Genomic DNA, 22,790 nt, shown 5'->3' on the forward strand with positions numbered 1-22,790 from the left:
CCCTGGAGATGGGCAGGCTGTGGGTCTCTCCCTGATACAGGGGCAAGAGGAGGGTTGGGGGAGAGGCTGCAGTCTGGGTGGACACAGGGTATGTGAAGTTCGGAGACATGCCCAGGATGGTATCCACGGGGGAGGTCTAATTCCCTCTTCAGCTCAGCCTCAGCACCCCCTCCTGTTCTCTCACCCTGACAGCAGCCCAGTTTTTATTGTTTTTTTTTTTTTTTTAAGATAGGGTCTCGGCCGGGCGCGGTGGCTCAAGCCTGTAATCCCAGCACTTTGGGAGGCCGAGACGGGCGGATCACGAGGTCAGGAGATCGAGACCATCCTGGCTAACACAGTGAAACCCCGTCTCTACTAAAAAATACAAAAAACTAGCCGGGCGAGGTGGCAGGCGCCTGTAGTCCCAGCTACTCGGGAGGCTGAGGCAGGAGAATGGCGTAAACCCGGGAGGCGGAGCTTGCAGTGAGCTGAGATCCGGCCACTGCACTCCAGCCTGGGCGACAGAGCCAGACTCTGTCTCAAAAAAAAAAATAATAAATAAATAAATTAATTAATTAAAAAAAAAAAAGATAGGGTCTCACTGTATTGCCCAGGCTAGTCTCGAACTGCTGAGCTCAAGCGATCCTCCCACCTCAGCCTCCCAAATTGCTGGGATTACAACAGGTGTGAGCCACCATGTCTAGCGTGTTGCTGGGGGCTTTTTGTTTGTTTGTTTTACTGTTTCTTTTGAGATAGAGTCTCACTCTGTCACCAGGCTGGGATGCAGTGGCGTGATCTTGGCCCACGACAAGCTCCACCTCTCAGTTCAAGCAATTCTCCTGCCTCAGCCTCCTGAGTAGCTGGGATTACAGGCACCTGCCACCATGCCCGGCTAATTTTTGTATTTTTAGTAGAGAAGGGGTTTCACCGTGTTGGCCAGGATGGTCTCGATCTCTTGACTTTGTGATCTGCCCGCCTTCGCCTCCCAAAGTGCTGGGACTACAGGTGTGAGCCACTGCGCCAGGCAGGGTGTTTTTTTTTTTCTTTTTTGAGACAGGGTCTTGCACTGTCTCCCAGGCTGGAGTGCAATGGTGCGAACATGGCTCACTGCATCCTTGACTTCCTGGGCTCAAGCAATCTTCCCACTTCAGCCTTCCAAGTACCTGGAACCACAGGCATGCACCACCACACCCGGCTTATTGTTTTTTATTTTTTGTAGAGACAAGGTCTTACTACGTTGCCCAGGTTGGTCTCCAACTCCTGGGCTTAAACGATCCTCCCACCTCAGCTCCCAAAGTGCTGGGATTACAGGTGTGAGCCACCGTGCCCGGCCAGCTCTGTTTTTTGAACCTCCAAAAATGGAGCAAGGCATGAGAGAACCCACATAATGCCTGGGCCCTGGTGATGCTCCCAGGGTCCACACCCTGGCTGATGCTCACACACACACGCACACTCATGCACACAGCACACACACACACACACTCCCTCAAAAGCCTACAGCCATTCACACACTCACGCAGGCATGCAAGCACAGCACTGTGTCCTATCTCTTCATGTCTCTAGCTGGTTCTTTTTTTTTTCCTTTTTTTTTTTTTCTTTTGAGACAGAGTCTCCCTCTGTTGCCCAGGCTGAAGTACAGTGGCGCGATCTCATCTCACTGCAACCTCTGCCTCCCAGGTTCAAGGGATTCTCCTGCCTCAGCTTCCCGAGTAGCTGGGATTACAGGCACCTGCCACCATGCCTGGTTAAGTTTTTGTATTTTTAGTAGAGATGGGGTTTCACCATGTTGGCCAGGCTGGTCTCAAACTCCTGACCTCAAGTGATCTGCCCGCCTTGGCTTCCCAAAGTGCTAAGATTACAGGCGTGAGCCACCGTGCGTGGTCTGTCTCTAGCTGGTTCTGATGTCTCTGCCTTTGTCCTATTGTCCCACTCTCTCTCCTTTCCTTCCTCCCTCACCTATCTTGTTTTCTCAGTCTCCCCCTGTTTCTTTTGCTTCCGCTCTCTCTGTCTCTGTCTCTCTCTCTCTCTCAAAACAAACATAGTGGTTTATAAAGCCGGACACAGTGGCTCATACCTGTAACTCCAGCTTGGGTGACAGAGCGAGACTCCGTCTCAAAAACAAAAACAAAAACCAAAAAGCAAAAACACGTAGTGTTTTTTTTGTTTGTTTTTTGTTTTTTTGAGACGGAGTCTCGCTCTGTCGCCCAGGCTGGAGTGCAGTGGCACGATCTCAGCTCACTGCAACCTCCGCCTCCCGGGTTCATGCCATTCTCCTGCCTCAGCTTCCCTAGTAGCTGGGACTATAGGCACCTACCACCACGCCCGGCTAATTCTTTGTATTTTTAGTAGAGACGGAGTTTCACCGTGTTAGCCAGGATGGTCTTGATCTCCTGACCTCGTGATCTGCCAGTCTTGGCCTCCCAAAGTGCTGGGATTACAGGCGTGAGCCACCATACCCAGCCACACAGTGGTTTATAGATTAAGATCGTAGATTTGCAATGGGCTCTGCCATTTGCTGGTCTCATCTTCCTCACCTGTAAAATGAACCTACAACCCATCTTGTAGGATTGCAGTGAGAATTAAACGAACCAATACTCTCAAGCACCTGGCACAGTGAGTCCTGAGAATGTGTTCGCTGTTGCTACGAAGTCTGTACATTTAAGACAGCAAGCTGGGTGTGGTGGCTTACATCTGTAATCCCAACACTTTGGGAGGCCAAGTCAAGAGAATTGCTTGAGCTCAGGAGTTCAACACCAGCCTGGGCAACATAGTGAGAGCCTGTCTCTACCAGAAATACAAATAAATAGGGAGGGCACGGTGGTTCATGCCTATAATCCCAGCACTTTAGGAGGCCAACGTGGGCAAATCACGAGGTCAAGAGATCGAGACCATCCTGGCCGACATGGTAAAACCCCGTCTCTACTAAAAATACAAAAATTAGCTGGGTGTGGTGGCAAACGCTATAGCATGGCAGGTGGCAGTAAGTGCTTTGGAGGAAAACAGCAGGAAGTTGGGAGGGGGGTTTCGTCTAGGGGCTTCTATTTTTTTGTTTTTTGAGAGGGAGTCTCACTCTGTCACCCAGGCTGGAGTGCAATGGCATGATCTCGGCTCACTGCAACCTCCGCCCCCTGGGTTCAGGCAATTCTCCTGTCTCAACCTCCGGAGTAGCTGGGATTACAGGCGTGTGCTGCCACGCGTGGCTAATTTGTGTAATTTTAGTACAGACGGGGTTTTGCCACGTTGGCCAGGCTGGTCTCAAATTCCTGACCTCAAGTGATCCGCCCACCTTTGCCTCCCAAAGTGCTGGGATTACAGGCATGAGCCACCGCACCTGGCCAGGGCTTCTGTTTTAAATGGGGCAATCAGAGAAGGTCACACTGAGGTGACACTTGAGTCAAGACTTGAGGCAGGGCGTGGTGGCTCACACCTGTAATCCCAGCACTTTGGGAGGCCGAGGTGGGCAGATCACATGAGGCCAGGAGTTCGAGACCAGCCTGGCCAACATGGTGAAACCCCATTTCTACTAAAACTACACAAAAATTAGCTAGGCGTGGTGGTGCATGCCTGTAGTTCCAGCTACTAGGGAGGCTGAGGCAGGAAAATTGCTTGAACCTGGGAGGCAGAGGTTGCAGTGAGCTAAGATTGTGCCACTCCACTCCAGCCTGGGCGACACAGGGAGACTGTCTCAAAACAAAACAAAACAAGACTTGAAAGAGGCGTGAGAGGGAGCTATGTGACTGTGAGAGGGAGAGCATTCCAGGCAGAGGGAAGGACAAGTGCAAAGGCCCTGAGGCAGGAATGTGCCTACTGGGTTAAGAGACAGCAAGGGGGCTGGTGTGGCTGGCGTGGGGGTTAGCAGGAGAGTTGGGGGGCGGGCAGAGGGAGGAGATGAGGTCTGAGAGAGAGAGAAGGGAGAGGGAAGGGGCTGACTGTGCAGGGCTGTGGGGGCCACGGCGGGATTTTGGCATTTGCCCTGCGTGAGCTGGGAGTTGTGGGAGGATTCTGAGCAGAGAAGGGGAGTGGTCCACTGTATAACATGGGTTGAGCTTGTGTTATGGCCAGGAACACAGTCCGCCTGCAGTCTCTCTCCTCAGTGCTCCCACCCCCCGCCACCACATTCACTAACCCACCTTTGCACCAAACCCTTATAGGGCGGGCACGAGGGCCTAGAGATGGGTGTAGGGGGCTCTGAGGTCTAGGAGAGCCTAAGCAGGGATTTGGGGGACCTCAGTGGGGAGGGGCTCCACCCAAACCTCAAGCCCCCTCCTGCTGATGGCCCTCTGTTCTCCCCCTGGTCACATCCTCATGTCTTCCTTCCTGCACCCTCTCCACCCCACCAACAGCCCAGGCATGGCCCTAACCGCCCCCGCCCCCCGCCCCTGTCTGCTTCCCAAACACTGAGCTTTGGGCTAAAGGGCACTGGAGGATGGTGGTTGAGGCGGGAGCACTTCCCTGTCCCGGCAGGGGCCCCAACCCTGGCCTCCCACCTCACTCACCTGCAGCTCCTGGAATAGCAGGTCGGCCACCACACGGTGGCAGAGCCGGGTCACATGGTCCAGAGCACTAGCAGACGCTTCCCGGGCCGGCTCGCTTTCTGGGGGCCCCACCCGGGCCAGGCGCTCGGCCAGAGCTCTGTGGGGATCAACAGAGCCAAAAGTGAGGGACCCCAACATCTCAGCCCAACCGCCTAGACCTGTCTCCCCTTAGGTAGAACAGAGGGGCACAGGGGTGACAGGTCAGATGGGAGGCGAGGAAGGTCAGGGACTCTGGAGAGGGGACAGGGGATACTTGACAGGTTGGAGGTGTCTGGGGATTGGGGATGTCTGGGGATGTCAGTGGACTCATGGATATTGCGGGGCTGAGGGATGGATGGCTAGGAGGTCTAGGGTACACTGGGGGAGGTCTTGCTGGGTCTTCGGGTCTCAGTTTCTCTTGGTGCTTTCTGGGTGAGAGTGGGGAGGCCTCCATTCTAAAAGTCTGTGGTTCTGATAGTCTACAACTCTGAAACTCTACCCTTACTCTTCTCTTTTTTTTTTTTGAGACAGACTTTTGCTCCTGTTGTCCAGGCTGGAGTGCAATGGCACGATCTCGGCTCACTGCAGCCTCCGCCTCCCAGGTTCAAGTGATTCTCCTGCCTCAGCTTCCCAGGTAGCTGGGAATGCAGGTGCCGGCCACCACACCCGGCTAATTTTTGTAGTTTTAGTAGAGACAGGTTTTCACCACGTTGGTTAGGCTGGTCTTGAAACCCTGACCTCAAGAGATCTGCCCACCGTGGCCTCCTAAAGTGTGGAATTATAGGCGTGAGCCACTGCATCCTGCCCCGGCCATTTATTATTATTTATTTATTTATTCTGAGACAAAGTGTCGTTTTGTCGCCCTGCTGGAGTGCAGTGGTGCGATCTCGGCTCACTGCAAACTCCGCCTCCCGGGTTCACGCCATTCTCCTGCCTCAGCCTCCTGAGTAACTGGGACCACAGGCACCCACCATCACGCCCAGCTAATTTTTTGTATTTTTAGTGGAGACGGGGTTTCATCATGTTAGCCAGGATGGTCTCGATCTGCTGACCTCATGATCTGCCCACCTCGGCCTCCCAAAGTGCTAGGATTACAGGCGTGAGCCACTGCACGGGCCATTATTATTATTTTTTGTAATACAAATGGTAGAATAGTATACCCACTTCTGCTCTTTCCTTCAACAGCTTAGAGACTTTTCCGTTAGGGCATGAAGAGTTCTCACGCTCCTTTTTAACATCTGAGCTGGATTCCACTGCTTAGCTGTCCCATCATTTATTTAATTGGCCCCCGATAGATGGACAGTTGGTTCCATTTTTTCCAGGGAGGAACTCCGCACACATGTCATCTCCCATGAACTTTTGGCCTCTGAAGGGTGGATTCCTAGAGGATCTGCTGGGTCAAGGGCCCAGTGTTTGTGATTTGAGCAGAAAGTGCTCGGTCTGGACTATTCTCCATTCAGCAATGGAAGAACACAGACTGCCACAATGATACGAAATGGGAATGGGCAGGTGCGGTGGCTCACACTTCTAATGCCAGCATTTTGGGAGGCTGAGGCAGGAGCATCACTTGAGCCTGGGAGTTCAAGACCAGCCTGGGCAACATAGAGAGACCCTCATCTCTTTTCTTTTCTTTTCTTTTCTTTTTTGAGACAGAGTCTTGCTCTGTTGCTCAGGCTGCAGTGCAGTGACGGGATCTCGGCTCACTGCAACCTCCGCCTCCCGGATTCAAGCAATTCTCCTGCCTCAGCCTCCTGAGTAGCTGGGATTACAGGCACCTGCCATCATGCCTGGCTAATTTTTCTATTTTTTTAGAGATGGGGTTTCACCATGTTGATCAGGCTGGTCTTGAACTCCTGACCTCAGATGAGCTGCCCACCTCGGCCTCCCAAAGTGCTGGGATTACAGGTGTGAGCCACTGTGCCTAGCTGACCCTCATCTCTCTCTCTCTTTTTTTTTTTTTTTTGAGACGGAGTCTCACTCTGTCGCCCAGGCTGGAGTGCAGTGGTGCGATCTCGGCTCACTGCAAGCTCCGCCTCCCGGGTTCACGCCATCCTCCTGCCTCAGCCTCCTGAGTAGCTGGGAGTACAGGTGCCCTGCCACCACGCCCGGCTAATTTTTTCGTATTTTTAGTAGAGATGGGGTTTCACCGTGTTAGCCAGGATGGTCTTGCTCTCCTGATCTCATGATCCACCTGCCTCAGCCTCCCAAAGTGCTGGGATTACAGGCGTGAGCCCCCACACCCGGCCCCCATCTTTTTTTTTTTTTTAATTAAACTAATCAAAAAGGATAAAAAGGCAAAAAAAAAAAAAAAAAAAAAAAAAACCTGTCATTCTTAAGAGTCTTGAGTCCGGGGTCTAGGTTTCTATAATTCGAACATTCCAATATTCAGATGCTCTGTAGTGCTATGGCTGTTTCAAGGACTCCCAGATTTTATGCTTCTAAGGTGCCATGCTCAGGCTCCCCTGAGTCAGTTCTGCAATCCCCACCCAGATCTGGGCATCCCAGGTCAGCTTCCACCTTGGATTGGTCCTCCCTCCATCACACCAGGGATGCCCTCACCTCAGCGGGGGGCCGCAGTTGACCAGGGCGATGGTCTTGCTGATATAGGTGTCAGGTAGCATCTCCCGGACTCCTGGGTTCTCATGGAATCGCTCCACACGCTGCTGGAAGCTGGTGGGAGGAAAGGGGACAGATGAGGCGCTGTTGGGTCAGGGTTCCTGGCTGGGCACCCAGCCTGCCAAAGCCACCATCACTGTGGTGGCACTCTACCTGTCCTTAGGTGACTCCCTCTCATCTCTCCTCTCTCTGTAGGATCCCAGGCCCCGATGCCCAACCCCAGCAGAGCTAACCCATGCTCCCAGCTTCCCCTACCTCTGCAGGAACTCTGCCAGCCCCCCCAGGCAGCAGTGGGCCATCCGCTCCCCAAACTCCTGGCTGATGCGGGGTGCTCGCTCTGTGTGCTCTTCCAGCAGCTGCGAGGTCCAGGGCGACGAGAAGAGGTGAGGAGGGGCAAGGTCTCACTTTCCCACGCCTGCGCCGTCCAGTCCATTCCCCAAGCCTCCCTCCACCTCCTACCTCACACACATCCTGGGCCAGGCTGCTGGGCTGGTCCTCCAGGCTCCCCCAGTGCTCCTCGTCCTCCTGCAGCACACGGAGAAGGGCGGCCCGGGTCTGAGCCTACAGTGGGGAGACAGGAGACAGGCAGGAGTTGGGGGCTGCCTGGGGGTCTTTTTCTATCTCTTTATCCTACCACAATGCCCTAGCCCTTAGCCCCAAGCAGTTCTGGTTTCTACCTATGAGCTTGTCAAGGTGATGCTGGGGAGGGAGGCTGAGCCAGAAAACTTCCGCAGCCCTTCCCACTCCTAACTCTGTGGTTTGGAACTTTTGTATCAAAAGTCTGTGGTTTGGCCGAGCGCAGTGGCTCGTGCACGTAATCCCAGTACTTTGGGAGGCCTAAGTGGGCAGATCACCTAAGGTCAACAGTTCGAGACCAGACTGGCCAACATGCAGAAGCCCCATCTCTACTAAAAATACAAAATTAGCCGGGCGTGGTGGTGCATGCCTGTAATCCCAGCTACTTGGGAGGCTGAGGCAGGAGAATCACTTGAACCCAGGAGGAGGAGGTTGCGGTGAGCCGAGTTTGTGCCACTGCACTCCAGCCTAGGCAACAAGAGCGAAACTCCATCTCAAAAAAAAAAAGATACAGGTACATTAATATACATATATGTACATTAATGTACACATGTGTATATTATTTACAATGTGTATAATTATTTATGTTAATACATATACATAATGTATATTTGATATTTACATTTAATATACATTAAATTAAATATATTTAATATAAATCCTATTACATAATATGTATTAAGTATTATTTATATTAAATATTGTTTTTCTTTAGAGGCCATATCTTGCTCTGTCCCCCAGGCTGGCGTGCAGTGGCACCATCATGGCTTACTGCAGTCTCACACCCCTGGACTCAATCCTGCCACAGATTCCTGAGTAGCTGAGGCTACAGCACCTGCCACCACACCCAGCTAACTTTTTAAATGTTTCACAAAACAATTTTTGTTGTTGTTGTTGTTGAGACGGTGTCTCACATTGTCACTCAGGCTGGAGTGCAGTGGCGCCATCTTGGCTCACTGCAAGCTCCGCCTCCCGGGTTCACGCCACTCTCCTGCCTCAGCCTCCCGAGTAGCTGGGACTACAGGCGCCTGCCACCACACCCGGCTAATTTTTTCTATTTTTTGGGTGGAGACGGGGTTTCACCGTGTTAGCCAGGATGGTCTTGATCTCCTGACCTTGTCATCCACCCACCTCGGCCTCCCAAAGTGCTGGGATTATAGGCGTGAGCCACCGTGCCCGGCCCAGTTCTGTGACTTTCTTGTACTCTAAGGTTTGAAGTGTCCAGATATACTGAACCTTTACCAAGTGTCTCTGTACAGGCGGCCTTTGTGTCTATGGCGTATGGACAGAACTTAGAAATTCATAAAGGGAAAAGGGAGCTGGAAAGAGTGAAAGGGGGAGGGGACAGGCCTCCCAAGCCCACTGTGACCCCCTCCCTCCCTCCACAGCACCTCCCACTTCCAAAATGCAAAGTCCCAGGTACCTTAACATCTGTGACGCATTCATCCTCCAAACCCCGCAGGGTGCCAGGGGACAAAAGGGGCCCCAGCTCCCCATTCTCCAGGGCAGCCATGTCCACCAACCCTAAGACCTCTCTGGGGGTGGGGGTGAGAGAAAAGGAGGTCTGTGAAAAGTGGGGCTGGGCAGTTGGCCCCTTCCCTACACCCTCCTACCCACTGTTTCTGTGACCCTAGGCCACTCCCTTCCTCTCTCTAAGTCAGCTCTGCTCATCCCTCAGAGGAAGTCTTTGGAATTGTTGCCTCCCTGGCTCCAGCTCTCTGAGTCAGCTCCCTGATGGATGGTGTCCGGGCATGATATTTAAGGGTCAAGTCCAGGCTTGAAGATCTGACACGCAAAGCTTCGCCCCTGATCTGTTTCAACAGACGGAAGTTCCCTTTGCGCCTATGCTCTGAAGCCCTGCTCCCTTACCTGGCCTTGCAGGCTTCCCCAGTCCAGCCCTTGCTCCCCACCTTCTAGTTGCTTACATGCCTGGAGCTATGTGATATCATCAATATCCACCCCCATACACCCCAGACTTGGGCTCACGGCATCCTCTCAATTATAAACACCATCTCCCTATAAATTGGACCAAACCCAGTTCCCAGCACTTTAGGAAGCTTTCTGGACTCGCTATCCTGCCTCCATCCCTTATAGATAACATGAGAGCATTATCAACATACATTCCCAAATCAGATCTATGTGGTTGATGTGGGTATCTGTTGCCTTCCCAGTCTTCTGGTGACAGCACCCTGATTTTGTTGGAAGAACCACCCACCCCCTTCACTGCCCAATGTGTGGCTTGGATGTGGCTGACTCCCTTTTCTCTGGGGTAGACAGGTGACCTGGAGGTAGCTAATCACCATATTCCATCCCCCAGGCACAAGAATGGATATGTTTTAGGACACAAAGGCTCAACAGTAACAAGATTCTAGGACTGGGAGGGACCACGGCATTGAGGTTCTGGGGGCTACCCTTATAGAATTCAAGGGGCGAACAGCACTCGAGTCCTAAAACTGGGCCAGGTGTGGTGCCTCACACCTGTAATCGAAGCACTTTGGGAGGCCAAGGTGGGTGGATCACTTGAGGTCAGGAGTTTGAGACCAGCCTGGCCAAAATGGTAAAACCCCGCCTCTACTAAAAATGCAAAAAATTAGGCCGGGCACGGTGGCTCGTAATCCCATGGTTGGCATGTAATCCCAACACTTTGGGAGTTCAAGTCAAGTGGATCACCTGAGGTTAGGAGTTCAAGACCAGCCTGGCCAACATGGTGAAACCCCATCTCTACTAAAAATACAGAAATTAGCTGTGCATGGTGGTGGGTGCCTATATAAATCCCAGCTACTTGGGAGGCTGAGGCAGGAGAATCGCTTGAACCTGGAAGGCGGAGGTTGCAGTGGGCAGAGATGACAGCACTGCACTCCAGCTTGGGCGACAGAGCAAGACTCCATCCCAAAAATAAATAAATAAATAAATACAGTCCTAAAACTAGAAGGATCAACAGCGTTGAGGTTCTAAGACCGAAAGAGGGAATGAGGCTAAGGTTTAGGATTCAAAGGTTCATTGGTACTAAGCTTCTATGGTTGAGTCATAAATTCTAAGTTCTAAGATTGGAAATGTCAACACTACTACTGACCTAGGTTCTAAAGAGAGAGCAGTGTAGGATTCTAGAATTCTAAGTGTCATTGTATTAAGGTTAAGGGTCAGTGGGGCTATGGTTCTAGGAAGGAATGGTCAACAGTGCTAAAACTCTAGGACTCAAAGTGTGAACAGCTAAGATTCTAGTAGCGAAAGTGTCATGAAGCCCAGGTTCTTGGACTGGTGGGCCCACGGTGCTGAGCTACTAGGATTGAAACTGTTGATAGTGCTAAAATTGTAGAACTTGAAGACTCAATGGTGCCAATAGGTTCTAGGTCTGAAAGGGTGGGAATGCTAGGATTCTAAGACTGGAAGCATCCGTGTTACTTTAGATGCTAGGAGTGTAGGCCGGGCGCGGTGGCTCAAGCCTGTAATCCCAGCACTTTGGGAGGCCGAGACGGGCGGATCACGAGGTCAGGAGATCGAGACCATCCTGGCTAACATGGTGAAACCCCGTCTCTACTAAAAAATACAAAAAACTAGCCGGGCGAGGTGGCGGGTGCCTGTAGTCCCAGCTACTCGGGAGGCTGAGGCAGGAGAATGGCATAAACCCGGGAGGCAGAGCTTGCAGTGAGCTGAGATCCGGTCACTGCACTCCAGCCTGGGCGACAGAGAGAGACTCTGTCTCAAAAAAAAAAAAAAAAAAAAATTTAAAAAGATGCTAGGAGTGTAACTGTCTGATGATGCTAAGGTTGTATGTAGGTCTAGAAGAATGAATGGTGTTGAAATTTTAGGAACGGAAACGTAGCCACGCGAAGGTTCTAGGACTGGAGGAATCAACGGTGCTAAGATTCGGGGACTGGAAGGGTGGACAGTGAGGCGATCTAGAGTGTAAGTGTTGACAGAGCGCTGAGGTTCTTGGACAACAGTGGTGCCGGAGCTCTTCTAGGACTGCAAGGGTTCGTGGCACTGAGGCGCTGGAACGGAAGCCTGGGTAGCAATTCCATTCTAGGATTATAACTGTCAGCGGTGCTGACGACTGGATGGGTCAATGGTGCTAAGTGCTAGGACTATAGGGTCAGCTGTCCCAAGGTCCTTAATGTCTGAAGGGGCCAGTGCTAGGGGTTGGGGCTGGGGCTTTCACGAGACCTTGGGCAACCGAGTCCAGCTCACCTGGGGTAGACCTGATTGTGCCAGTGCAGCAGCGCATAGCGGTCGGCCAGCGGCAGCCTGCGACGGGCGGAGGCCCCCAGCCACTCAGCCAGGGCCCCGTGGTAGCCTCGCAGGTAGACGCCGAAGGCGCCCAGGCCGGCGGGGTAGGCGGGGGCCAGGCGGCCCCGCACAACGGCCATATCTTCCAGCAACCGCGCCCGCAGCGCCTCCAGCTGCCCGGCCAGGCCTCCGGGCGCCCCGGGAGCCGCCGCCTCTAGGCGCTCCCGGGCCGCGCGCGCCACGGCTTCGGCCCAGCGGGCGCGCAGCTTGCGGGCCGCCCCGGGCCCCCGACGCCCATCCGCCGCCTCCTCTTGCACCAGCACCTGGCCCAGCTGCGCCACAGCGCCCGCCCCGGCGCACATGCCCGGCCCGGGGCCCGTCAGCGTTTCGCGCACCAGCGCCCACAGCTCACGCTGCAGGGCCTCGTACAGCAGCGCCACGTCCCGCGCCCTGCGGCCCCCGCCAGCGCCCTCGGCCTTGGGAGGCCCAGGTGCGCCGCCCCCCGACGGCGCCAGCTCCTCGGCCTCCAGCTCCAGGATGTGCTCGTCCGCGCGCGCTAGTTCGCGCTGCTGGATCAGGCTCAGGATCTCCAGCACTGCAGGGGGGAAGGCGGGAGGTCAGCAGTGCGCGGGGGGAGGGGGGCGATGCCGGACGCAGGGGTGGGGGGGTGCTTAGGAAGCGAAGGGAGATGACGGGAAAAGGGTTACAGGAGGCGGGAAGGTGTTGGGGGCAGAGAAGAGCCCGGAGAAGAGCAAGAAAGAAGGGTGTTGGATGAAGGATGTAGGGGAGGGGGCAGGGTGAGGGGGCTCATGCTTGTAATCCCAGCACTTTGGGAGGCCGAGGCTGGCAGATCACTTGAGGTCAAGAGTTCAAGACCAGCCTGGCCAACACGGCGAAACCTCGTCTCTACTAAAAATACAAAAATTAGCCGGGCGTAGTGGCGTACCCCTATAATATCAGCTACTCGGGAGAGCGAGGCAAGAGAATCGCTTGAACCCGGAAGGCGGATGTTGCAGTGCGCCGAGATTGCGCCACTGCACTTCAGCCTGGGCAACATGTTGAGTGAGACTCCATCGCAAAAATAAATAAATAAAAACTTAAAAAAGAGAGAGAGAGAAAAGAAAAATGCCTGTAACTGAGGAAGGGATCTGGGGAGGTTGCAGGGTGGAGAGATGCAGGAGGGGTCGGAGGAGGCGAGAGGATTGAGAGAGGAGCCAGGTAAGGGGGAGAGGAATGGAGGCAGCGGTGGGAGCAGGAGGGGCAGGGTGGGGGCTTGGAGATGAGGAGAGGATGTGGGACCACTGATGGGGTCTTTTTGGGGTGGGGATGGCTGTGGGGTGATCTGGCCCTCTGATGAGTTCAGACTGCCTGGAGAAAGGGGAGTCGTGGGGCTGGAAGGCCTCTGAGGCTGAAGGAGGGTCCTGGCAGCCCAGGGTTACCCTCGACACCTCCACCCCCCCTCCACTTCCTCCCTGGCAGAGAAACTATTTCCTGGCCAGCGCTATTTCTGCCCATCCGTTTCCAGAAGGCGGGGCTCTAGTCACCCCCTCCTCACCTCCCTCTAGTGCCCTCCCAGTCCCCAGGGAGCTGGGGCTGAAATAGCCTCTGGCCAGAACGCGCAGGGCATCAGAGGACAGAAAAGGCTCTCCTGAGTCCCCAGCCCTGGAGCAGCTCAGGCCTCAGGGCTAAAAGCAGAGCTCAGGCACAGGAGCAGAGATAAAGGCAGGGCTGGGGATGGCAGTTAATTAAGATGGGGATTGGGACAAGGATGGGGATGGGGCTGGAGGTGAGGATGGGGGGAAGGTGGGGGTGGGGATGAGGGAGTTTAGGGTTAGGATTAAGTCGGGTGGGAGTCTGGACAGATATGGGAAAGGAGCGAAGAATGACATTGGGATCTGGGTAGGGATGAGGTTGGAAAGGTGGGGAAGGGGAGTGTAGGTGAAATCTGAGGATGGAAAGGACATAAAGATTGATGTGAAGGCCGGGCACGGTGGCTTACGCCTGTAATCCTAGCACTTTGGGAGTTGGGCGGATCACCTGAGGTCAGGAGTTCGAGACCAGCCTGAGCAATATGGTGAAACGTCATCTCTACTAAAATTATAAAAATTAGCCGGGCATGGTGGTGTGTGCCTGTAGTCCCAGCTACTCAGGAGACTGAGACAGGAGAATTGCTTGAACCCGGGTGGCGAAGGTTGCAGTGAGCTGAAATCTCGCCATTGCACTCCAGCGTGCATGACAGAGCTAGACTCCGTCGCAAAAAAAAAAAAAGATGGATGTGAGTTTGAAGATGAATTCTGGAAGTGAGTTGGGCTTACGAATAGGAACGTGGATGGAATTGAAGATGGAGGGGTTGGGGATGAGGGTTTAGGATTGGGACTCAGGATAGGGGTGAAGATAGATTAGGGATGAAGAGGAGGTTGAATTTGGAATTGGAGTTGAAACTGGGGGCTGAAGAAGGACTAGGAACTCAAATAGGACTGAATAAGGAGGTTGCTGGTCAAGTGTGGTGGCTCATGCCTGTAATCCCAGCACTTTGGGAGGCTGAGGCAGGTGGATCACCTGCGATCAGGAGTTCGAGACCAGCCTGGCTAATATGGCGAAACCCCATTTCTACTAAAAATACAGAAAAAAATTTTAGCCAGGCATGGGGGTGATGCATGCCTGTAATCCCAGCTACTCGGGAGGTTGAGACAGAAGAATTGCTTGAACCCGGGAAGTGGAGGTTGCAGTGAGCCAAGATTATACCATTGCACTCCAGCTGGGCAACAGAGTGAGACCCCATCTCAAAGCAAAAAAAAAAAAAAAAAGGAGGTCGCCAGAGGGAAATGGGTGGAAGGTGGATGCTGAGAGGGGCCTGGGGCTGGGGGTTAAGAGTGAGACCAAAAGAGTGTAAAAGGGTTGAAGGTGAACATGGGGAAGAATGGGATATGAAACGGGACTGGACCAGCTGGGGGTTGCCATGGTGTTGGACATAGACATTGATATTAAAGATGGTGTTTGGGGCCAGGCGCGGTGGCTCACGCCTGTAATTCCAGCACTTTGGGAGGCCGAGGCAGGCAGATCACAAGGTCAGATCGAGACCATCCTGGCTAACCCGGTGAAACCCCATTTTTACTAAAAATATAAAAAATTAGCCAGGTGTGGTGGCAGGCGCCTGTAGTCCCAGCTACTTGGGAGGCTGAGGCAGGAGAATGGTGTGAACCCGGGAGGCGGAGCTTGCAGTGAGCCGAGATCGTGCTACTGCACTCCAGCCTGGGCAACAGAGTGAGACTGTCTTAAAAAAAAAAAAAAGATGGTGTTTGAGCTAGGCATGGTGGCTCACACCTATCATTCCAGCACTTTGGGAAGCTGAGGAAGGAGGATCACTTGAGGCCAGGAATTCAAGACCAACTTGACCAACATAGTGAGACCCCCATCTCTACAAAAAATGTAAAAATTAGCCAGGTGTGATCGCCTGTGCCTGTAGTCCTAGCTACTCAGGCTGCTAAGGTGGGAGGATTGCTTGAGCCCAGGAGGTCAGGGCTGCAGAGAGCCATGATTGCACCACTGCACTCTAGCCTCCAGTCTGGGTGATAGAGTGAGACCCTGTCTCCAAAAGTAGATGGCGTTTGGAGGAAAGGATGAGCTGTACGAGAAGCATATGGATGTGTCTCAGATAGAGACTGATGGTGGGCTTGGAATAAGTGTGGGGTGAGAACAGAAAAGGCATTGATGAAGACACTGGGGCTTGGAGTAGGAATGGGTACTGAGGATGAAGATGGGATGGTGTTAGGGATTGAATTATGTCCCCCCAGAAAAAAATATATGTGAAGTCTTCACCCCGGTACATCAGAATGTCACCTGATTTGGAAATAGGGTCTTTACAGAGGCAATCAAATTAAAGGGAGATCATAGCGCAGACCCAAATCCCATATGAGTGGTGTCCTCATAAAAAGCAGAAATTGGCCAGGTGCCGTGGCTCACACCTGTAATCCCAACATTTTGGGAGGACGAGGCAGGCAGATCACTTGAGGTCAGGAGTTCGAGACCAGCCTGGTCAACATGGTGAAACATCATCTCTAGTAAAATACAAAAATTAGCTGGGCGTGGTGGCACATGCCTGTAATATCAGCTACTCGGGAGGCTGAGGCAGGAGAATCATTTGAACCCGGGAGGCAGAGGTTGCAGTGAGCCGAGGTTGCACCACTGCACTCCAGCCTGGGCAGCAGGGCGAGACTCCATCTCAAAAAATAATAATAATAAATAAAATAAAATAAAGAAATTGAAGAAATTGGGGATAGAAAGGGAAGGGGGAGAGATGGGACCAAAATCAGGTATTCGCTTGGCTTTAGACGTGGGAGTAGGGCTGAAGACGGCAGGTGGAGGAGGCAAAGATTGAGGGTGGGCGTATATTAACAGGTGGCGCTGAAGAGGAAGGTTGATGACAGGAGTTAGGACTGCCGTGGTAACGGGTTGGAGCTGGCATGGAGGCAGGAGATGTGAGTCAGACATGTGAATTGCAGGTCGGGGTCACAGGTGGCAGCTGGGATGGGCTTAAGTATGAAGCCTGGGACCACCAGGGCTGGGGATGGACATGGGCACTGGAATTCTCCCAGGACTGGGTCAGGGCTCTGGACTCACCTGACAACGGCTCCTTCATCTTTGGGGGCTCTGGGACCTTGGGTGGGGGCTCTGGAGCTGCCTCACCTGCAGGCACCACTCTCTCAGCCAGGGACGCACGCTGGGGCTTGGATCCACGCCCGAGTCTCAGGAAGGCCAGTCTCCGGGCGGCCTCCCCTGCTGCCTCCTCGTCGCCATGGGCTCGGGTCCCATGCAGCCGGGCCAGGAGGCCAAAATCTGCTGAGCTCCTGCGTATCCCTGGTACCAGCACACGGCCCAAGAAAGAGCGGGACTGCCCATCCCCAGGGCTGCCTGCCCGCCGGCCCGGGGCCCAGCCCAGACGGAAGGGGGCCAGGCCTGCAAGCTTCTCCAGGGTGGCGCGGCGGCGACAAGATGTTCCATTGGGGAGGGACCCCAGCTCCCCAGCCTCTTCTTCCTCCAGCCCTGAAACTTCTTCAAAGGGGTTCCGAGAGGACCTCAGGGGCAAGGTCCCTGCCCGGGGCACCTTAGGGTCTGACACTCCCAGATTCTTCAGGATAGGCATTTTGACAGGTGAGGACCTGGGGGAAAAAATAATGACCATGGATGATGCTGATGACAATGGTGGTGTGGATGACAGTGCCTCTGTGTACCGAGCACTTTGGGGTGAGCGTACCAGACACTTGCCTGAGCACTTAATAATCCCTGGATCTGCACAAGCTTATAAGGTGGGGACTTTTTTTTTTTTTTTTTTTTGAGACGGAGTCTCGCTCTGTCGCCCAGGCTGGAGTGCAGTGGCGCAATCTCGGCTCACTGCAAGCTCCGCCTCCCGGGTTCCCGCCATTCTCCCGCCTCAGCCTCCGAGTAGCTGGGACTACAGGCGCCCACCACCTCCCCCGGCTAGATTTTTGTATTTTTAGTAGAGACGGGGTTTCACGGTGTTAGCCAGGAGGGTCTCGATCTCCTGACCTCGTGATCCACCCGCCTCAGCCTCCCAAAGTGCTGGGATTACAGGCTTGAGCCACCGCGCCCGGCCTTTTTTTTTTTTTTTGAGACGGAGTCTTGCTTTGTCCCCCAGGCTGGAGTGCAGTGGCGCGATCTTGGCTCACTGCAAGCTCTGCCTCCTGGATTCACGCCATTCTTCTGCCTCAGCTTCCGAGTAGCTGGGACTACAGGAGCCCAAGGTGGGGACTTTTTTTGTTGTTTTTATTTCTTGAGACAGAGTCTCACTCTGTCACCCAGGCTGGAGTGCAGCTCACTGCAGCCTCCACTTCCTGGGTTTAAGTAATCCTCCCACCTCAGCCTCCTGAGGAGCTGGGATTACAGGTGCATGACAGTACGTCTGGCTAATTTTTCTTTTCTTTTTTTTTTTTTTTGAGACGGAGTTCTCGCTCTGTCTCCTGGGCTGGAGTGCAGTGGCTGGATCTCAGCTCACTGCAAGCTCCACCTCCCGGGTTCACGCCATTCTCCTGCCTCAGCCTCCCGAGTAGCTGGGACTACAGGCGCCCGCCACCTCGCCCGGCTAGTTTTTTGTATTTTTTTAGTAGAGACGGGGTTTCACCTTGTTAGCCAGGATGGTCTCGATCTCCTGACCTCGTGATCCGCCCGTCTCGGCCTCCCAAAGTGCTGGGATTACAGGCTTGAGCCACCGCGCCCGGCCCTAATTTTTCATATTTTTAGTAGAGATGGAGATCTTGCCATGTTGCCTAGGCTGGTCTCAAACTCCTGGACTCAGGTGATCCGCCTGCCTCAGCCTCCCAACGTCCTGGGATTACAGACACGAACCACCATGCCCGGCCATGCTGGGGATTTTCTTTATCTTCATTTTGATGAGGAAATGGAGGCTCAGAAGGGCAAAGGCACCTGCCTAAGGTCCCACGATGATTTGAGAACAAAGTCAGGATTTGCACTCAGACCGTCTGATTCCAGCGCCTGGGTGCTCTCCCTACATATCCACATTAGAACCTTTCCTTACCCTACTCCTGCCCTGTCACTAAGGAGCAATGTTCGTGTCTGGAATATTCTCCCTTTTTTTTGAGATGGAGTCTCATTCACTCACTCTGTCACCCAGGCTGGAGTGCAGTGGCACAATCTCAGCTCACTGCAACCTCTGCCTCCCAGGTTCAAACAATTCTCCTGCCTCAGCCTGAGTAGCTGGGACTACAGGCGCGTGCCACCACACTAGGCTAAGTTTTATATTTTTAGTAGATACGTGGTTTCACCATGTTGACCAGACTGGTCTTGAACTCCTGACATCAGGTGATCCACCTACTTCAGCCTCCCAAAGTGCAGGGATTACAAGCGTGAGCCACCGCTCGTGGCCTGGAATATTCTCTGTCTTAAGTTGATCCTCTTGATCCTCCTACTCCGTGGAGAAACAGGCTCAGAGAGAGGAAGGCTCCCTCCCAAGATGACACAGTCAGCCAAGGACAGAGATGGTATGGGGACCCAGGCCCCACCATCCATCCAGACATCCAGGACTCCAGGACAGACTCCTGAGCGCCTGCCTACACCCCCTCATCCCCTTCATCTCTCCTATTTGATTAGTACCCTTGTCATCTCTCCCTCATTCATGTCTTCGGCAAAAACTTATTGGGAAATGTCTAGAACAGGCAAAGCCTAAATTTTTTTTTTTTTTTTTTTTTTTGAGACTGGGTCTCACCCTGTCACCCAGTGCTGGAGTGCAATGGCCCCATCATAGCTCGCTGCAGCCTGAAACTCCTGGGCTCAAACGATCCTCATACCTCAGCCTCCTCAGCAGCTGGGACTACAGGTGTGCACCACCATGCCCAACTTTATTTATTTATTTATTGAGACAGGGTCTTGCTATGTTGCCCAGGCTGGTCTCAAACTCCTGGCCTCAAGGGATCTGCCTGCCTCTGCCTCCCAAAGTGCTGGGATTACAGGTGCGAGTCGCCTCACAGGTCTCTAGGCAAATCCTTAGAGATGGAAAGGAGACTGACAATTACCTATAGGACTGGAGAGAATCGGGGAATGGGAAGTGACTGCTAATGGATGCAGGGTTTCCTTTTGGGGAAAGGAAGACACTCTGGAACTAGATAAAGGGGATGGTTGCACAACACTGTGAATGCATTAAATGCCACTTAACTGTATGCTTTTAAAATGGCTTGAGGCCAGGTGTGGTGGTTCCGTGCCTGTAATCCCAGCACTTTGGGAGGCGGAGGTGGGCGGATCACCTGAGGTCAGGAGTTCGAGACCAGCTTGGCCAACATGGCGAAACCCTGTCTCTATTAAAAATACAAAAAAAAAAAAAAAAAAAGAAAAGAAAAAAGCCAGGCAGTGTGGCAGGCACCTGTAATCCCAGCTACTCAGGAAGCTGAGGCAGGAGAATTGCCTGAACCCAGGAGGTGGAGGTTGCAGTGAGCTGAGATCCTGCCACCGTATTCCAGCCTGGGAGATAGAGCAAAACTCAGTCTCAAAAAAACAAAACAACAAAAAAATGTACTAGGTATTTTCCATGGGCCCAGCCCTGTGCAGGTGTTAGGGACACAGCAGTGGCCAGGGCAGCTCCAGTCCCTGCCTTCACAGCGTCCTGAGTCCTGCCCATTCCATCTCCTAAGCCTCTCTTCAGTCTGCGCTCCCTCCTTTCACTCCCTTCCAATAGCCCCTACCCCAAGCGGAACCCTTACCCACTTCCCTGCTCTGGCCTTCTCCCTGGTCCCCAGCCTCTAGTCTTAGCACCTCCAGTCCACCTTTCAGGACCTTAAAAAAACACAGACCTGCTCTTCTCCATCTCTTAAGCCTTCCATGGCTCCCTAGTGACTTTGGGACAAAGCTGAGGCCTGTCACCACAGTCTTCATGCTCTGGCAGCTGCATACCTCACTAGCAGTGTCCCGTAGCCTCCTCCTTACCCTGGGACCCTCCAGGTTTCAGCATCTGCTGGTGCTTCTACGTAGACACCTCTTCACCATGCTCCAGTCAGGACTTCAGGACTCACACTTCAGAACTCAGCCCCATGCCCCCTCCTCCAGGAAGCCCTCCCTGACCCTCAGGCTCCCACAGTCCCTGGGTTCCCACACCTCACCCCTGCCTGCTCTGGGTCATCCCTGTCTGGGGACAGATCTGTGTCCCTCACTGGACTGCAAACCCCAGGAGGACAGGGCTGGGGCTGTCTTAGTCACCACTGTGTCCCCAGCTCCCAGCACAGGGCAGACACTCAGGGAATGGGTGCTAAACAGGAAATGAAGGAAGCAAAGAGGCAAGACAGTTCATTCCTTGGGTTAAGAGGAGGAGGGTGAGTCAAGCTGGAAGAGGTCATTGGGAGCAGGCCATACAAGGCTTTAAATTCCTTGATAAGGGACAGACTTTCTTCCAAGAGCCCTGCAGAGCCACAGATGGGTGCTTTTTAAAACGATGAAATAGTTCAAACATTCAGAAAATTACAGAGGACAAGCTTAATAAACACCTCTGCGCCTACAATCCTAGCCACAGCTCACACAAACATTTGTTCTCTTGGTTCAGGTTTTTGTTGTTGCTTTTGTCTTTAGAGACAGGGTCTCACTCTGTTGCCCAGGCTGGAGTGCCTTGGCGTGATCATGGCTCACTGCAGCCTCCAACTCCTGGGCTCAAGCGATCCTCCCACCTCTGCCTCCCAAGCAACGGGGACACCCTGCTAATTTTATCTTTTAATTTTTTGTTATAGACGAGGTCTTGCTATATTGTGCATGCTGGTCTGGAACTCCTGCTCCTGGTCTCAAACAATCCTCCCTCCTTGGCCTCCCAAAGTGCTAGAATTATAGGTGTGAGCCACTGCAAACTGGCCTGATTTTTGTTTTAAAGAATAAGCCAGGCGCAGTGGCTCACGCCTGTAATCCCGGTACTTTGGGAGGCTGAGGCGGGTGGATCACCTGAGGTCAGGAGTTCGAGGCAAGCCTGGTCAACATGGTGAAACCCTGCCTCTACTAAAAACACAAAAATTAGCTGGGTGTGGTGGCAGGTGCCTGTAGTCCCAGTTACTTGGGAGGCTGAGGCAGGAGAATTGCTTGAACCTGGGAGGCAGAGGCTGTAATGATCTCAGACTGTGCCACTGCACTCCAGCCTGGGCAACAGAGCGAAACTCCATCTCAAGACAAAAAAATAATAATAATGAATTACAAATGCGTGCAGCCTCCTCTCGCCACCTCTCCTGGTCCCACTCGCTCTAGGCTTCTCTTAAGGAATCCAGCATCCAGAATGAATGTACTGTCTATCCATCCAAGTAGATTTTTATCCCATGCTCCATAGACTTGTATCCAGAAATAATATACTGTTTTACACGGTTTCAGACTCTCTATAAATGGTATCATACTATTTGTATCTTGTAACTTGCTTTAAAATTTGTTTTTTTGCCCACATTATGAACTTGTGAGATTTATCCATGTCTAGCTATACAGCTCCAGTTCATTTAAGTGCTATGCAATATTCCACCGTATGAATTGCATAAAGGGTCAGATGTTCACTCGTTCTCCTGTTGCTGGACCCGTAGTTTGTTTGTCACCAGGACAGGGTTCTGAGCAGGTCGGGACAGGGTCAGGATTATGCAGACGTGTAGGGGTGGACAGGAGGCCTGGAAAGAGGGTGGTGTGCAAAAGGCCTGGGTTGCCTAGGCTGTGGGTAAGAGCACCCTTTTCCATGATGGAGAGGCCCCTTCTTTCCTCCCCTATTTCAACCCCTGAGCTGCTGCTTCTCAACCCTCCGGTTCCTAGAAATGCTCTCGGACCTCCTTCCAGTCTCCGTGGGCCCCTACCCCCCAGGAGGCAGTCACCATGACAACCCTTTGCCTGGAGCCCCCATGGCTGTGTGCAATAGATACCCCCCATGCACACACATTATTTGCACACTCATTTCTCTTTTATTTTATTTTTTTGAGATGGAGTCTTACTCTGTCACCCAGGCTGGAGTACAATGGCACGATTTCAGCTCATTGCAACCTCCACCTCTTAGGTTCAAGTGATTTCTCCTGCCTCAGGCTCCCAAGTAGCTGGGATTACAGGTATCCACCACCACGCCTGGCTAATTTTTGTATTTTTAGTAGAGATGAGGTTTCACCATATTGGCCAGGCTGGTCTCAAACTCCTGACCTTGTGATCCACCCGCTTCAGCCTCCCGAAGTGCTGGGATTACAGGCGTGAACCACTGCACTCTGTCCTTCTCTTTTATATTTTAGACAGTCTCACTCTGTCACCCAGGTTGGAGTGCAGTGGCGTGGTCTCGGCTCACTGCAACCTCTGCTTCCCAGGCTCAAGCAATCCTCCCACCTCAACCTCCCGAGTAGCTGGGACTACAAGTGTGAGTCACCA

The 22,790-nt window shown here is 53.0% G+C and overlaps 1 protein-coding gene across 1 annotated transcript in view; it reads right to left on the bottom strand.

The window, feature by feature from the left end:
* The window catches only part of EXOC3L2 (exocyst complex component 3 like 2), a 34,599-nt gene that overhangs the window by 10,444 nt on the left and 1,365 nt on the right, over positions 1-22,790 (bottom strand). Inside the window, exons 2-8 of the mRNA XM_033223639.1 lie at positions 16,533-17,071; positions 11,874-12,507; positions 9,109-9,220; positions 7,569-7,670; positions 7,365-7,465; positions 7,053-7,163; positions 4,476-4,611 (exon numbers count right to left, since the gene is read on the bottom strand). Coding sequence (XP_033079530.1) covers positions 4,476-4,611; positions 7,053-7,163; positions 7,365-7,465; positions 7,569-7,670; positions 9,109-9,220; positions 11,874-12,507; positions 16,533-17,055 — 1,719 coding nt within the window. The 5' untranslated portion in view covers positions 17,056-17,071. The remainder of the gene's footprint in view (positions 1-4,475; positions 4,612-7,052; positions 7,164-7,364; positions 7,466-7,568; positions 7,671-9,108; positions 9,221-11,873; positions 12,508-16,532; positions 17,072-22,790) is intronic.

The sequence above is a fragment of the Trachypithecus francoisi genome, unplaced genomic scaffold, assembly GCF_009764315.1.
Source record: "Trachypithecus francoisi isolate TF-2019V2 unplaced genomic scaffold, Tfra_2.0 Lachesis_group12, whole genome shotgun sequence".
Lineage (NCBI taxonomy): Eukaryota > Metazoa > Chordata > Mammalia > Primates > Cercopithecidae > Trachypithecus > Trachypithecus francoisi.